Source organism: Folsomia candida, unplaced genomic scaffold, assembly GCF_002217175.1.
Source record: "Folsomia candida strain VU population unplaced genomic scaffold, ASM221717v1 Fcan01_Sc001, whole genome shotgun sequence".
NCBI lineage: Eukaryota > Metazoa > Arthropoda > Collembola > Entomobryomorpha > Isotomidae > Folsomia > Folsomia candida.
Window position 1 is genome coordinate 15,852,173 of NW_019091193.1, and position 17,201 is coordinate 15,869,373.

General features: G+C 38.1%; 2 protein-coding genes across 4 annotated transcripts in view; both read right to left on the bottom strand.

Annotated features, from left to right (window-relative positions):
* Positions 1 to 12,417, bottom strand: part of LOC110842575 (furin-like protease 1, isoforms 1/1-X/2) — a 61,220-nt gene extending 48,803 nt beyond the window's left edge. Inside the window, exon 1 of one of the 3 annotated variants that reach the window (XR_004834197.1) lies at positions 11,011 to 12,416. Coding sequence is in view for 2 of the 3 variants with exons in the window: in XM_035848854.1 (XP_035704747.1) it covers positions 11,011 to 11,493 (483 nt within the window). In the remaining variant the exon portion in view is untranslated. Of the gene's footprint in view, positions 1 to 11,010 lie in introns of all 3 variants that reach the window. The other 2 variants (XM_035848854.1, XM_022088350.2) reach the window with 2 other exon arrangements.
* Positions 12,418 to 13,046: 629 nt separating this feature from the next.
* LOC110842231 (myogenesis-regulating glycosidase) lies at positions 13,047 to 16,346 on the bottom strand (the record flags this gene model as incomplete). Its single annotated transcript, XM_035848891.1, has 11 exons — positions 13,047 to 13,269; positions 13,352 to 13,508; positions 13,594 to 13,848; positions 13,934 to 14,274; positions 14,345 to 14,413; positions 14,495 to 14,571; positions 14,678 to 14,773; positions 14,902 to 15,100; positions 15,205 to 15,612; positions 15,710 to 15,835; positions 16,304 to 16,346. Coding segments are annotated over 11 exons (1,956 nt in total), but the record flags the coding sequence as incomplete, so codon positions are not given.
* Positions 16,347 to 17,201: the final 855 nt, after the last annotated feature.

Genomic DNA, 17,201 nt, shown 5'->3' on the forward strand with positions numbered 1-17,201 from the left:
AGGGATTGTGCGTATCATTAGACGCCAAATTTCTTTTAGCGCAATCACAAAGAGCAAGAACAGTTCTCGACGACACAGTTGAAAGCTTCACAAACCGGACACGAAATTCACAAGAGTGAGAGATGGAATAGATTACAACAGCAAAAGCTGACTTTTTCTCATTCTAATATTCATAAATCACATCAGTCTACGATGCTGTGAGAAAAAATAGCATGAATGGAGGACAACGATTCAGACGTTTCTATTCCCATAAAACGTCAGATAAGAAGTCCTAGTTATGCTTCATTCTATCTTGTTCTGAGGAAGGGTTGCCACTAAGAAGAAGGAACACCGAATTGATACCAAAACTGCTTCCCTACATATGGCAAGCGATATCTGGTGGTCGTATAACTGGTGAATAGGTTCGGAACGAACGATGAACATCCTCAGATTTGGCTCCTACTCTAGTGTACGGTTCCAACCCTGCCTTTCTAACTGGATTGGCCTTAAATGTCCGATCCGTTGCCGTAGGCCCCAATTTTAGCAATGCTGTCAACGTTGAATGTCGTGCACTTTGGTTGGTTTGGAGTTTTTTTCCATCTTAGCTGCCAACAGTATTCAAATTATTGTCCTGTAGAAAACCATTTCTCCACTACGGCAATACTCGCATTCACATTCCGTATCACAAAGCATGTTATCTCATCCCATTTCTTTTTATCTCATTCTTCAGTAATAATACTGATTCGTCATCCAAATAAAAATGAACCATTCGAGAAATCATTGCCTCTCCTTGTTTTGCGGAACCTTCGTTTACGCACATAATATCTACGCACGACTTAGTGCACCAAAGAGTACTTAAGAAAAGAGTATATATTATTATGCAACCATCCATAAAGGAAACGTGAATTTGAAACTTTTATGCAGAACTGCAGAAGAAATGAAAGCAGATGACCAATTATACATATCACCCCACCCAAATAATTAGGTCCAAGTCGACTGTTAGGAAGTACATATGAAAGAACGTTGGTGTGTGTATTCAGGAAAATCATGGAGAAAGCTGGGACTTTTAACTAGGAACGGAAGTTGAGGCTAAGTGAGACTTTCACCTACGAGAGATGAACGGTCAGTTGAACAATCGGATTGCAGGAAAGGAACACGAAAGATCCATTTTCGAATTCGTTTAGTCTTAAAAACCACTTTGCTTTGTTATCGCTGACAAGGACAATAATGTATTACTTCTTCTTCCAGAGCTAAAGTCATCCCTCTTCTTCCCTGTCTTCCTTGTTTTTCAATTCGGGAAGGCCTTATTATTACCGGTAGTCGAGTGAAAAATTGAATTACTTAACATCATGTTCGTGGCGAAAGCAGATGCATCAAGTAATTAATTTTCCATTAGTCCTAGTCGGACTTGTGTAATTAGACGTGTGTAAAAAGTATAGTTTCTGTATTCCTAATTGCATTCTAATGTTGTCTTTTCTATCATCTAATGCTGAATTCGAATATAAATATTACATCTAAATAAAGTATATTAACTCAATTGGTTCATCTTTATAACTTGGTAAGAACAAGAAAGCCAGTTGCTTAATGGATTGAAATTATTTATTTAAATTCCGCTCCAGTAAAGGAGAGACAAATATTTAACAGGAAAGTTCGTTTAGGTTTTGTCGGTCAATTTGTCACTTTTATATTTCTTTCCATTTGTAGAAATTTGCAGTTATTTATATACATGTTAATCAAGTCTTAAATCTTTTTTGCAAAAAATCCTGTAAATATTTATACTTGAAACAATGAAAATGTTTTACATGCACTAGAACTGCTTGTGAGGAAAATAGAGTATTACATTATGCAATACAAAAGGGTCACATTTAAAGCATTTGCGTAACTATCTAGCTGAAGAAAGTATGCTTTGCCTTGCGCTGTTAAATTTACAAGAAGAGAAAGATAATAAGTTGGATGTCATGATGTAATGTAACATGCAATCTGACGAGTTCAGAAAGCCCTAATAAGTTGAGAAAAGTTAGATTAAAACACAGATTGGAGTCGAGTCACTGATGATGTTGATGATACAAGTTTGGAATCTTCTAGCAAGACAATAATGACTCCTACATATAGCTTCTTCCATTCAACAATGTTGTTGCTAAATTATATAAAGGCAAGAAAGGCATCATTTATCCACCTATAAGTATGGTGCTTCATTTTCATCAGCAGCCTTGGGAAGTGAAAGTAAAGGGTGGAGAGAAGCAGCAGAGGAAGAATACGTAAATGAGACGCGGCAAGCGGATGAAACTCATTAAGGAATTTAAAACTTCTATTCATTATGCTCTTAACTTGCACAAGCAAAACTTCCAATGTTCCTAATCGTCTTAATCTGGAAGACAGCTTAGCTGTAGACGGAGTTAGCGGCTATCTCAATGCTGCCATATAACCTGGCTGGCAGAGAAATTTGGGCATACGACAAGGAAAATGTGCTATTTACCTTAATTCCAGCTAATTAGGACCTATAACCTAATATTCAACATTTTTCCTTTTTCGCTTCTAAATATTCATTTATTAAGTAGCGTCTTTTAGTCCTTGCAGCAATTAAAATGAATTACACTAAAAAAAGATGTCTTGCATATGATGTCATCATTTTGGTAAAATGGAAATACATGAAGAGAAAAAATAAATGAATCCATTATTTTAAAAATTGTCAAAGTTCAGTTTGACAATTATTTCAACGTTTGTATCATCTCCCAATTTTATATCGGCATTAGATTTATAACTTAGAAATTAGTGCGTTGTATGTATCATGTCACCAACTAAGGAGACATGATCAGCGGGGAAGAAATTGTTGAACCAGAACAGTTCTGAAATACGAGAATGGTGTTTCCAGGAAGAATGGTATGAGCTACTACTTGCATGTTGATTGAATGTGTACACAGACCGGTTGTGAAACTATTGGAGATTTGGGATACTGGTGAAAGCAGTAACGTTAGACGTTGTTGTAGGGAAGCTCAAGTGTCAGTCTCAATACAGTTTTCCCCACGGTACCAAGCTGTTTCTGTGATTCTGTTTTCTGTAAATAAGATCTACGCTACTCAAGCGTATCAATTTATCTCTTCTCGACGTTAGACACAAAACAAGTTTGATCATTTTATGCTGCGAGGACTCCTTGGTGGTAAAAAAAGTAATCGATCTTTTACTCCACCGTGTCATGAACCACGATCCCATCTATTCCTAATAAGAACTTCCGATCGTACACATACAAGAAAGACGGACAGGCAACAGAAAAATAATTTTCCCCTGCTTTCTCCCGACCCCGCAGCGCCGTTGTCAGCAGTGGGGGTAGTTAACCAACACCACTTAGTCTGCCCCAAAGAACTTATCTATTACCGCTTTCCTTCCTCCTTGTCAAATAATAGCAAAGTTACATAATATCATTCTTGGCTGAGATCGGGGCTACATTATTGCACTCCCATAAGTTAAGGTAAGGAGAAGAGTGCAAGGCTGGTTGAGTCGGCAGCCTGTGTAGGAGGAGGATCGTGAGTGAGTGGGGTAAAAGGAGGAAGTGGGAGCAAATGCTAGGACGGAAGCTAAACTTTTACCCTTTCCCTTTGGATAAACGGTTGGGCGGATTGTAAAAAACTACATAATTCAACATTCCTTTCATTTTATCTCATATAAGCTTCAACTTTAATACCACCTGCTCTTTTTCCTTAAATTGCACACAGCAGCCCCACCATTTTGAAAAGGTTAGGGAGTCATTTAAACTAGGGAGCCGAGCTTGAGCTACATGAGCCCACTTCATTCCAATCAGGAAGAGTAGGTTTCACAGCCCCAGTTTATATCTTCCGTGTGCAACTTTCTCTTCATTTCCTGGGAATTGCATCCGCCGCTACCCCGCTCCGATATTTTGTCTTTGTCGAAAGCCCAACTGATTCGACAAAAATAATGGACTCGAGCTCAGCAACACAGTTTTCTTCCAGAAGGGAACTCGAGATCGACGACTCAATTAATTTTATCTATCGCAAAAATAAGTCTTCTGATGAGCTTGTCCCACTCCTGTTTACCAATAGGCCACGGCTCATCGAGTTCAGTCAGTGACGGTGCAGCCTCCACCCTACGTACGTACATACAACTTCCCTAATGCTCATCCTTAGCAGATGTCTCAGGTACTAGAACACAATTTAAGATTCACATTTATAACCTCAGGCCTCACATTCAAACTTTGTAATCAACAGCCGCTGCCGGAGCAACTTTCTCCTTCATTTCGACATTCATTATTTGCTCCTACTTTGACACCAGCAGAATCTCATCTTGGATTCTCAAAATGAATGTGGACTCGACGACAGGGTGACAAGTTCTATTTAATGATTATTGCAACTATTCCATGTCTCCCCCTATATATCAACAGTAATGGGATCGAAAATAAAGCACAACCTGCGTGAGACTTATTTCCAGTCACAAACATCAATCTCCTCTATTCTCATGGTCCTATGCGAGTGTGTATATGTATGTATATGACATGGACCCTCTTGTCCAACGTTGATCACATAATCTTTATCCTCACACCACCCAATCTTAGTTCAATTTTAGGATAGAGTAATGATGGAATCGATTTTCAGATTGAAAGGGAAATTACGACACGACTTTCGTCCTCGTAACTCGAAAATGACTAGAAGTAAGTACGGAAAGAAGAAAGGCCGCCAGCCACTACTGTGCGTTCAATTTTTCAGAGACTGGCAAAAAAATTGCTCCCCGTATGTATGGCGAACTAGGCGAACGAAGGACAGATTGGGAAAAATGATAAGGCCTCATTCTCAGTACGTAACCCGGAGTCATCGGCATTGTTGATTATATATTTAATGGCCCAAATATCCCAAAGTTTAGATTATGAAATATAATAAGTATATTCATATTAGCATTATTACACCTAATCAGCTTCAGCTTAACTCCTCTATAGCATGCATCTAATGGGCTGATAGCGCTGGTCCCAACTTAAACCCAACAATAGCATAATTTGTGTTTCAATACATTATTCGTGAATTACGATTTTCCCCAACTCCCGGAGATTGAAGTCAAACAGAGATCTGGCTGACCAAGTGCGAGAGAAAGTAAGTAGGTTCAACATTTCGTGGATGGAATTGTATCTACGTATACGTACGTATATACTGTGCGCATATACTCAAAGGGAAAAGTTTGTCGTCTTCGTCGACATCATATTCTAATTACGAACCGACGAGCGCCCCAGTTAGTCAACGCATCCTGCCGTCCCATTTTCAAACGGCCATCAAAGGTCCACCATTTCATCAATCTGCTCTGCACACAACTGGCTATGGCTCTATAACAATCACTATCAACAGTCACTCATCTATAGCTATATATAGCTAGCAACAGCATGGGTCTCTCCCTATCTTTCGGCCTACACAGATAATTTAGTGACAAAAGACGTAGATGATGTTCACAGTATGGTGCTTACAGTAGTGGTAGCAGCTATAGTGCTAGTTGCAGTAGTAGCAGCAATTTACATACTTATGAGTTCTCAAATATCTATCTGTTCATCACGTCAGGTTGCAAACAAGAGTTTAAATAGGGGCAAAAGACGTCTGTAGAATTTGTGATGTAAATTTTGATGATCCTGATATTAGTTTCCCGTTCGCATCAACATAAATCTACGTTTTAGGCGGATCTCGTATAAGCAAGCACCAAAATCCTGTTTGCTCTCCTCCTCTTCCTTGTTTAACTTTCACAGCTTTTACCATAATCTATTCAAAAATGTTTTTATACTCCGTTGCAGCACACGCTAAACTCCCGTGAGCCAGGAGGCAATACCAAAGTCAAATACATGCCTACCTAGAACATCTTATATTGGAGAAAGCATGATATGCAACGCAACCCGGTAGCACTCTCACAGCTCCGGACAAGAAATTTCAGGAAAGTGTGACTTTGAAGTGATGCCTGATGGCTCGTATTTCCAAATTTTCCTTTGATCTCTATTCTCCACTTTCTTATCTTTCCGCTGAAATGATTATTAATAACCTCCACTTGTCGCAGCTTTAACCTCATTCTCCTTTTACCCACTTGACAATAATGGATACAAATGGTTTCACCCAACCAACAACGTAAAACAGCACGCACCACCACCATCATTTTATTAGTATATTCATCCACAACGAATTTGTTCAGTCGAAAATTTACTCTGAAGAAACTCTGGCAAACTTCTTATCTTGTATGTAATAATAACCCAAGAAAGAATTGTTTGAGTACTTTCTACATATTTCTTTATTTATCCTCATTTACAACTTTCCATCTTTTAAAACTCTAAAGAAATACGAAATTTTTTCATCATTCAACTGTTGTGCACACCATTTGCCTGCTCTGCAAAGTTTTCATTTATATTTGTTTTATTTTCTCACAGTAAATAAAAGTTAAAGCATTTTTTACTCAACTGGTGCTTTAGGAAAAAGTTGGAGGGACTGAAACGATAAAATATTTAATAAATACAATGTCGGGTGACAACTTCTTTTCTTCCTTTCTTTCTCTCTCTCTCGTCGTTGCTCTTTCATTGATAAGTACCAAACTCCTGTTTATTACAACTCCAATTTATGCTGACACCCCATTTAAAAAAATTTCATGGTGGATTTGTATGAAGGTGATACAACAGCAGGTTGTGCACAGCTGTCTGTACTTGGCATGAACAGATATCAGACATACAGTAAACCTTTGAGAAGAAGAAGAAGCAATTTTGGGGACACTTGTTTCGAGTGTAAATAAACATTGATATTTTGTGAAAGAAAAAGAAACGGTCCAATTCTTCCTGGTTTCCCCTTATTGTCGTCCCCATAATGTTGTCAGACTTTTGGTTTTTTCGATTCCGGTGTTTGTTCCTCCTCCTTCTCCAGAATTGCAATGCGGAATGAAATGTAATTGACTTTCTCCTTAATCCCCAATGTTCGCCCTTGAGTCCTGTCCTGACTCCAATATACGATCCCCTCGTCCTTGCACAAGCAGAAAAAGATTTGATTTGATTCACTGTCCCCGTACTGCAAATCATGGAGGACGAAAAAATTCATTCACCTGCTGCTGGCTTGCCACCAAACTTGGTGGAAGGGAAGCAATACCAATAAAATCGGAAAGAGGGATTCTCTTTCCTCTTATGCTGCTCTACCCTCCGTGCTTTCTTTCAGGAAAATATCATTTCCTCATTTATCCTCCCCTATTCCTATTCAACAGCTGGGCCATCCCCGTCGATACGCTGGCATAACTTCTTCCTAATCCGTCCATACCCACCAAAACAAAGCACAGAAAAATGCAAGCTTGTAGTGGAAGGTATTTATTTATACCTGCATTCAATGCAAGTATGTATCTACAAGTAACTTGAGGAATAAAACTACAGTACATTATTATTAGTCGAATAGAAAATAAAAATGTTTCCGATTTTCAGTCTGAGCGGATAGTAGATAGTAGCACAAATCTAATAATAATAACCATGATGTTTTCAATAACCCAATACAAAGCCATGCGATACCCTGTAGGATTTTTGTTGGTGAGTCTAATACGAATAAAGTGAAAGGTCTGCGGATGCCTTTTCCAAATTCTTAATAAAGCATTTGGAATACAACACGCTGCAAAGTGCATCACGTAGTTTTATTTTGTGAGTAAAGTTGGCGAGCGACATCAAAATGGTTTTCTGGGCAAATTAATTACTCGCCAAGATCGTCTTCCAAGTCTTATATTTGCTTACTTTCACCACCACCACCACCTCGGTCTGCTGTTTGTCGTGAGTTGGAAATTTTATGTTTGAGAAACAACTGTGTCTGATGCGTCAATGCAAGTGCTGAGAGCTAGTAGTAGTCAGTCAGTGCGTCTCTGCTTGTACGTAACGTATGTCGGTTGGAGGTTTCTTCTGGTTGTAATCAGCAAAATGAGTTTCCGAAAGTACCTAACGTAATAGATAGAAGGCCGTAAACGAGGAAATTGGAGAAAATCAAGTCCATGGGGAACTTTGAAAGATCTCACTTTATTTCTTTGCTTCATGCTTTATTACTCTGCTGATACTGTATTGAAGGCAGCCTGATGTATATCAACCAATAACCAGACAATTCATCGGCCTACATATAAACCAAGTTGTTTCACATTTTTGCCGTTTTGCATCTTCCCTGGTCTGACAATAGTGATTAAAATTCCCAATTTATACTGCCTCAACAGAGCATATGTAAATGCACCAAATATCCATAAAAAATCAGGTGCAACACTCAAAATTGAGTGATAAACTCAATTCTACTATGTATAACCGGTAGATAAATAATCATAGATTGAAGAAATTGCTAAATTTATTCATCAATGTACCTGAAAGAGAGACTGGCAAAGCCATAACACGAAGAGCATCGGTGATTTTTACAATACTATCTATAATGTCAAATTCCCTAAAAAAATATACACACGTGTTCTTCAACATGTAATTCCAAATCTTCAGCTGGCATTTTGCTTCAGTTCACCATTCGGTTCAAAAATACAACACAGGAACCCTATAAAAAACTGTAGAACTGATGCCAAAATTGGCTGAAAGATAATTGTGTATTTTACTCATCCTCATCAGGGTAAGTGTTTCCCTACGTGCATTCCACACGATTGTACCAGTACATCAATGGATATGGGGAAGTCTAAGGAAATGGCAAAATGTAGCCACATATTTAGGATGCAATGGCTGCATTCTATAGAGACGATTTTTTTCTCCTTTCTCTACGTAACATAGGGTAGAGTTGGAACACCATTATCTCAATGTTTCAGCATATATTTGTATTGTAACGATTTTATGTATACATTTTACAATACCTACTCGGATTTGTGAACAAACGTAATGTTGAAATGTAGCAGAGAAGAAAACGACGAGTCAATATGAAGCCTATTCCTGTAAAGCGACAAAATCATGGCCCAACATATGACTTGAGACATTTATTCCTTAGGGATCATCCTAATTAAAATAGATGAGACTTTATAACCTTTGTTAACAACTACTCCTGCTGATACTAACCTGGGTGTTCCACATTACATTGATTAAGTTCTGAACAGCATATGGGTGATTAAGTAAAAATGAATGAGCAGTCAGCAGAGTCAGTAGAGCCTATTTTAGTTACAAGTTATGCCTGAACTAGAAATTTGTTGTTTATGATAATTTAATTTTTAACAACTTGACTGGGTACAATGAAAACATTAATTATCTTTTTAACTACTGAATAAAATATTATGGAACGTCAATGGAATACATGTTCCAAGTAAGTTCGTTTCGTACTCTTGAGAGTTATGATAAAACATTATTCACATTGAAAATGCTCTTGTTCACGTATGTTATGTTATGTACGAAAGATGAGAACTGTCACCATATCCAATGAGACTGCTTCATATTGTTTATATAATTAACGTAGTTTTACTTTTTATTATTTTCATAGAATTTTCAGAATTTTTACAATTATTGTCATTGTGATTCGTAATTTTATGCTCTAACTAATGGAATTCTAGGAAAATTTCTCCAGGCAAAGCCTTTTTTGGTTCACCCTGTATAAAACTTAAAATGCAATCAATTTGTATTCATTTCGTATATTTTTTGCATAAAAGTATATATACATATCACCAACTTGCACACCACCATAGCCATCTACAACAATAGATTAGATCACGCCAGATGCCAATTTTATAATATTTTAATTTAAAAGTAAGATTTTGTCATAATTGCTAGAAATTCTGTGCATGTGCATTACCATCGTCCTCCATCCTGTTTTTGCATAATGGATGAGATGACGACATTTTCGTGCTAAAAAGTAATGAACTGTAGCCTGCCTGTTTTGGCAAAAAAATAGCCAAAAAAGCAATATACCACCACCACCGCAATGAAAAGCATCTTGAGAACTGATTTCATAACTTGAGGATGGAAAATAAACGTTCAACCAACAAAATTTAATATTAATGTATACATATGTATCAACATATGTATTTTATAGTAGTAGCTAAACTGCTAAACTATCGGCGTATCTATTTAGTGAACCTTGAACCCAACCCTATGGTTTGTATGGCCAAGTTTATTTCAATACTATTAATTTACGTATTTTCGGCATGAGGGATCTCAATGGAAAGAAGATGGAGAGGACGAAACGACTGAGCACATTCATTTGCTACAAATCATAAAATTGGCACAGATTCAGAATAGGGATTCTCCATGTCACTGCATTTACTCAAATCGTTCATCAAGGTATATGTACAACATAATACCTATAATACATGGTATCTATAACGGATTTAATGATCTCCAAGTTGAATTCAACTCATTGAATTCATTCACGACATACACACTCCACATATGCAGTCACACAATAAGGGATTAACTGATTATGAATAAGCGTCTGATAATTAGTAGTTGGCTGATAATAACAATGATAATCCCATATAAATAATGAAAATGACACATGTAGAAAGCATTTTTTAGCATAGTACATCCCAAATTATGGTACTGCCATGCATGGACTAGAGTTATATATGTATTTAATAAACATTCGAATTCGTCAGCTACCCTTTGATCTTCTTGACTTGATTCCTTCATACACCAAAACCACAACCACAATCCGAAATACATGCGTATTAAATTAACACGGTAAAGTCAGGTCACCCAACGTAAATGACTAGAGTCTAATTATGCTCATCCAGTTCGCCATAATAATGGCAACATTTGGGGATATAACAAAGTTCCTTACTAGTCTTAGTCGAAATGTCTGTGTGACTATTTGGTGTTGGATTGGAACACATCGAACTAAATACTATTGTGATAGTGATATTCAGTTCTGAATTCTACACAATGGGGAATGACCAGGGAGAGGACTGAGAAGAGGCTGATGAGCTTTTATGCATTCATGACCACAAACTGAAAGTAAACCTATGCTGCTGTGGTACCCGTGTCATGTCAATTACTGAAATTAGCCAACTCACGGAATAAGCATTCATTGGATTATACGACCACTACTGCATAGTGCATAGTGCTAACTCCTCTTTTAGTTCTCTTACCTCTCCACCATTAATGAACCCGTGTTTTCGGGCGATTCTGTCAGCCACGGATTTTCCACCAACAATGTGGACTGCCCATTGGTGTGTGTAATGCTGTCGGTCTTGATCTTGTTCTTCTAACCCGGCTCCATTCCCAATCAAGTTTAGTTGTAAATCATCATTATCGTCGTCGAAGGAGTCTGTTTCCTCAGCCACCTCACCATCCTGTTCACCACCACCAGCAGCGGTGGCCACACGGTCAAAGTCTCGATTCAAATTGTTAACGTTGATGCTACTAGTCTCCACTATTCGTAATTGGCACGAGACAAGAATTACGAAAATCACTAAAACTCCACAAATACTGATGGGTAATCTCGTAGTAGTAGCAGCAGCAGTGGTCCATGTATTGATCCGCCGTTTGTTGAAACATGAACCATTTTCAGCGTGTATCGTCCTTTTCTTAGCCCTACTGCCACCCTCATGACGTAGCGACGAAGGTCCCATCGCTTATGGGTACAAACACAAGGTATGGTTGATGGCGACGGCGGAGCTACGGCTAGAAATTCCACCAACAACAATCCACCAAATTCATTCAGCCGCCCAACTACGTGCACTACAAACAATCCCGCAACATAATTATGCTGATTAAGTGTTCAAATTTTTCGGACGGCGAGAAACCTCTAGGACGACGACGACAACGACAACGACGGTCAAAGCTTTATTTTTACTTTCTCCCACCTGAGACTACAACTTGTGTTTGTGCTGTTGACGATTCCATGTACAGAAATTCAGTCGTCGTGTGTTCAAACAGTTCAAAACAACCCTTTTCATTTAGATGGGAGATGCGCTACCTACATCCCCCTCAATAACAACACCAACTACTACTTACTACCACTGCTACATACTTGTCTTATGTGTGCAACAGAGCAGTTTTAATAATAACTGTACACTTTTTTAAATCTGGTGGTGATGGTGATGCTAGTTGGTGGTGCTTTTGTGGAGTCTCTCCTTTCTCCACTGGCAACATGCAACTGAATCTCCTCTCTACAGATACATACTCAGGACACTGCCTCGAGCGAGAATGTTCACGCACGCAGCCTAAGTACGACTGAGCTAAAACATGTATCCGTCCACTTTTTGTTTCTTTGTTCCTCGTCGACTTTTTTACTGAGTTGGTGCAGCCAGTTCAGCCAGTTGATGGCAAATTTCGTAGCAGGAGCAGCGTTGTTGGTTTGGGTTTGAGTCGACTACTGGAAGAACCATTCTCACCTTTCCCTCACCTCTCCACACACGAAGAAGGGCTGGAGCTAAATGAGCCTTCTTCCTACGGGTGCAGGTGGAGAAAGTGTGTGTGAGACGCGATGCGTTGCTCCCACTTTCTCCACAGGCATTCACCTCACACCGCACCGGAGAGAGAAAGAGAGACGAGTAGTGGACATGCACAAATGGCTATGTAAATAAGACTCTTATTGATGTTGAATGCGATTTACATAGACTTCCATTCCATCATGTAAATAAATACTCTTTGAACATATGATGGGTTATAATATAATAACAAAATTCCTTTTTACTAGTCTAGACATTGACTCGCAGTGACTTAATTTATAATAATGATTTGGTGACACTCGCTGTAGTTATTTAAGAATATGAGCTATTTCTTTGAAATCACAAACACATTCATGAAATATGAAATTCATTTGTTTAGGAGGCTTATATCTCGTTCTAGTTTTCCTAGAGGAGAATGTTGTTTTTTTGGGTGATGATAACTGCATTTTATTAGTTCTTTAGTTTAGTAGCCAAATATGCCATGCCATACGGATGTGATCACATTTCGACGTTTGACATTGAATTTAACTCTTTTGAAGGACGCATATGTTGTTGTTGCATATATGATAGTTCTCATAGTCTTTTATGATTTATGTATTTGGACTTGATGAATTTAAAATTATGAATAATACACAGGAATATAACGTTTCCTCTGTCCTCATAACTCCCATTCAGCATATTAAAATACGCAAACCAGGTTCTTGTAAATTGAATGAAACGATTCTTCGAAAGACTGTTGATATACAATTTATTTCGCATTGGTTGGATATCACTCTTTGATATAAAAATTGACAATATCCAATGGAGCATCGACATTGCGGAGCCATCCAGGCCCAACATACGTAAGGTTTGTTACACCCGACCTCCAGTTTCCGATTGGAAGATAAATGTCCAAGGTCGTAGCACCTTCCTCAACAACAGGAGCTACGAGGATGTTTTCTCCCAACATATACTCTGCAAGATAATAACGTAGATTTCCCGTGATGGTGTAAAGAGTTAAAAAACACAGAAAATGTGTTAAATATGATATGCACACCTTGCCCAACAGTGAAAGTCTCAGAATCAGTAGGGTCAACCCACCACAAGGGTCGATTAATCGGGGTGCCATCAGCTACCGCTTGATTTGCAGCTATCAAAATTTCGTCCTTGTATTGCTCACGAATACTGAGAATCTTTATGCAGATTTCAATTGTCTATGTAGCAGGATAATAAATACAAATATATAAATTGTTAAAGATTAATTTTATCATAATGTAAATTTTTATGGTTTTTTCATACTTGGTCGTCGAAATGTGAATCCCATGGAACAATACTAAATTGGATCGCTGGCATGAAGACATTAACTTGCAACCATCGAATATAAAGCTCTTTTGTTGGCCAATCACCGTAAGCGTTTCCTCCAATCATGTCGGGGAGAACGAAAGGGTAACCTAAAATTCCGAAGAGCAATGCCGTAGGAATCATAGACTTTAATCCAGCGTCATACCCCCAATGACTCAGTTTATCCAACATGCGGACAAAAATTGGATGCTCCTGTTTTGTAATGTCAAACAGAATAATTAATAAATAATTTTATTTGCGATACATATTTCACTTCATACGAAAAAGAAAACTTTACCTGACTTAATCTTCCAACTCTTGCCTCGACAAGCCCACCAAAGGGTGCAATAGCTTCAATGTATTTTGTTGTATAAGTATTTGGTGCCAAGTCTTGATTTCCTTCTAAACTTCTTGAATATGGCAACCAATTTACTTCTCCAGCATCAAACTTAAACGAGTCGATACCGTATTCAGTTCTTAATCTCTCCAATCTAGCTCTCCACCAGGTTACCGCTCGCTCGTTGTTGGTATCGATGACACCTGCATTTGACCCAGCCCACCAAGATGTAATTGCTGCTTTGCCTTTTTGGTCTTTCATAAAGTAATCGTCGTTTACAGCCGTGGTAAATAAGTCACATCCTAAAATTCACAGTTTTGCACGATTAAACCTGCTTTAATATTTTAAAAGTCAGGAGGAGTTTAAACCTACCAAAATTTATGAACGGGTGAATCCACAAGGTAACTCTTAAATTCATTGCTTTAATTTGACTAACCATTTCTGTAATATGATTATAGTTTAAATATTTCAGGTAGGTTTGGTGAGTAGTGCACAATTAAATATTTCAAAACTATAACGAACCAGCAGGATCTGGAAATTTATTAAAATCGAATTCTTCCTGGCCATAACACGGTTCCCATTTGTCGTCGATCTCTATGCTACATAACAAACAAGGAAGGCAAAATCAAAATCAAATACAAAATTAGTATCACAAATCATCATAATTAAATGCGGATTGAATGCAATTTTTTGTTAGTAACTTACTGACTGCTCAGCTCAAAGCCTCGACTCATAACTTGATTTGCATAATCTAGTACAATTGATTGATTAACATCGGTTTTATATTGAGCCCACGTAGACCTAAAGTTATAAACCATAAATAAATATCAGCAATAATAAACACTATTAATAACCAGCACATAGTTTGACGGCGTTAGTGCAAGAGCATAATAAGGAATAAAACATAAACTTTGAGTTATCAACTTTACCATAATGGACGAATCAGCATAGTTTGATCTGGAAGCCCCGTTGGTTTTTGGTAAAATTTGTTGAAATTGGCCTGATGCACTGTCTTCACGTTATCACCAGTACAAACAGTGTATTTTAATGTTAGCACATCGCGTTTATCATATGGATACGCATCCGCTGAAACGAAACAAATTTGTCCCGGTCGGTTTGTATCCCAGCCTACATTACAAAAAAGTGCCACGGAAATAAATACAATTTGCATAGTTCGACATACATGAAACAAATGTAATAAATAGTAATAACTAATGAACTTAAAAACTTACTGACGAAAAGTGGATTTTCTTCGTCAACGTGGACTGCAGCTCCCTTGGAGAAAAGCCAGTAATTTTCCAGCAAGTCTCCAAATTCATATCCGCCCAAAAAATCAGAGGTGATGTATGGATTTTCATTCTTTTTGTCTGCATTCACAGGCCAATATTGGTTAAGAGTTTCAGAACCCCCGTAAATGTAGTCGCCACTCCCCACGTTGAAACAGTCTTCAAGACGTCTGGCGTAAGTTGATGACCACTCCACTCGGGCACAATTGTCGACGCTTGTGGTTATCGTGGCATTCGCAAAATCGCCGTAAACACGGCATTCAATTGTGGGGTCGGTGGGGGCGCAGTCAACGATTACGCCTTCTCCAACTGAGTCTGGCAGGGAAACTCCGAGCAGTCCGCTAAGCTTGATTACTATTTTTTTAACAATTAAAATTAGTACATACATATGTGCTTTCGTGGCACGCATGCGGTAATTAATTAAAAGGATCTGACAAATAAATATGCATACCTCCATTGTAGCTGAAGTCAATCGGCGAAGCACTTCTTCCAATTTGGTTGCGAATCTCAAAGTTTTTTTCTGCATAGCAAGAATCCCCTTGAATGCCCAAGATTATAGCAATCCCCCAGACTAATTCTGAAATTCAAAATTAATTCACGTTGTTCAATGTCCGAACGATGTACTATGTTACATAAGGGATAGTCCATAAATGATGCCACCGAAAAATCACCATTTTCCCTCTGCCACCAGTTACGCCGTTTTAAGGTAAGGCGCAAATGAATCTGTCATGCCATTCCCCCTCCCCGGCGACATCATTTATGGATCACCCTTAAAGCTTACTGTTGTAATGCATGTCAAGATTATTCGTTGAAACGAACTCGGCGAGTACTGAGTGAATTTGACTTGGTCACTTGAGTTTAATAACGAATTCGTTATCGCTAGTTAGCGTCATTTAGCGTCATTGATAATGACGTTAACGTCATTATCTTGTATACAATTTAAACCAGCTTAAAGATATGAGATTCTTGTCAACTCTTGACCATAGCTAGAGAGACAAAGTAATTAATCTGTTAATAGTAATAATAAATTACAAAACGCACGTACTTTTGTGATACCAAGTGTTGATGTTGTTGATTGATGAGTAAAATTAGCTATATCTAACCCCGTTCCCGAAACATGGTCCTAATTTTGTATCTGCCTGATATTTGATATCTTGATTCTTGATCCTGAGCATAATTTGAGGTAGGATATTGTATGTACATACATTCGGTTTGGTACGGTTCTCATATTCCTGCATGCAGAATAAAGAATAACATATTTTTACTGTAAATCATTTAATTGATTATTATCATGCAAATAACTGATACAGCTTGGCTATATATACATGCACAATCTCTAATTTTTACAAAGTAACAAATTTACTTGTTGGGCGCCAACTGCTCAGTTTCACAGAGTACTATGAGAATCATGTGGAATGGAAACCATCAACAAATTTACCATCATACTAGACGAGAAGATCATAGACTTTTACAGAGTTCCTAGCTTGCATATAATTTTAATTCAAATCATGCAAATCAGTGCACAATACGCAATAATAATATACTATACTAGTATCTATATTAATATTTTTTGAACAATGAGGAAGGACTTCCTTCTCTTCCGAGTCTAATTTCAAACCACCACAGCTCCCACCACCGCCCATCGAATTCAAAATTAGTGGTCCGTACTCCTCAGGCAAACAGCTGTTACGACGTTGCCAAGAATGAAGAATGACCTTGTAAACATTTCAAGAAATAGTCCTGCCATTCCTTTAATTGTAATTCACCGGTTTTGGGGATCATGAAAATGTTCCAGTTTCAGGATGCATATCAGTGGTGCATTACTGCATTATTGGGGTCGAATCGTCACTATCTCCACCGACACCAATGAACAATTAATTTGTGCATATGAAGCCTGAACCGGCATCGCTTTATCATGAAAGGTGCAACACGAGTGACCTGCT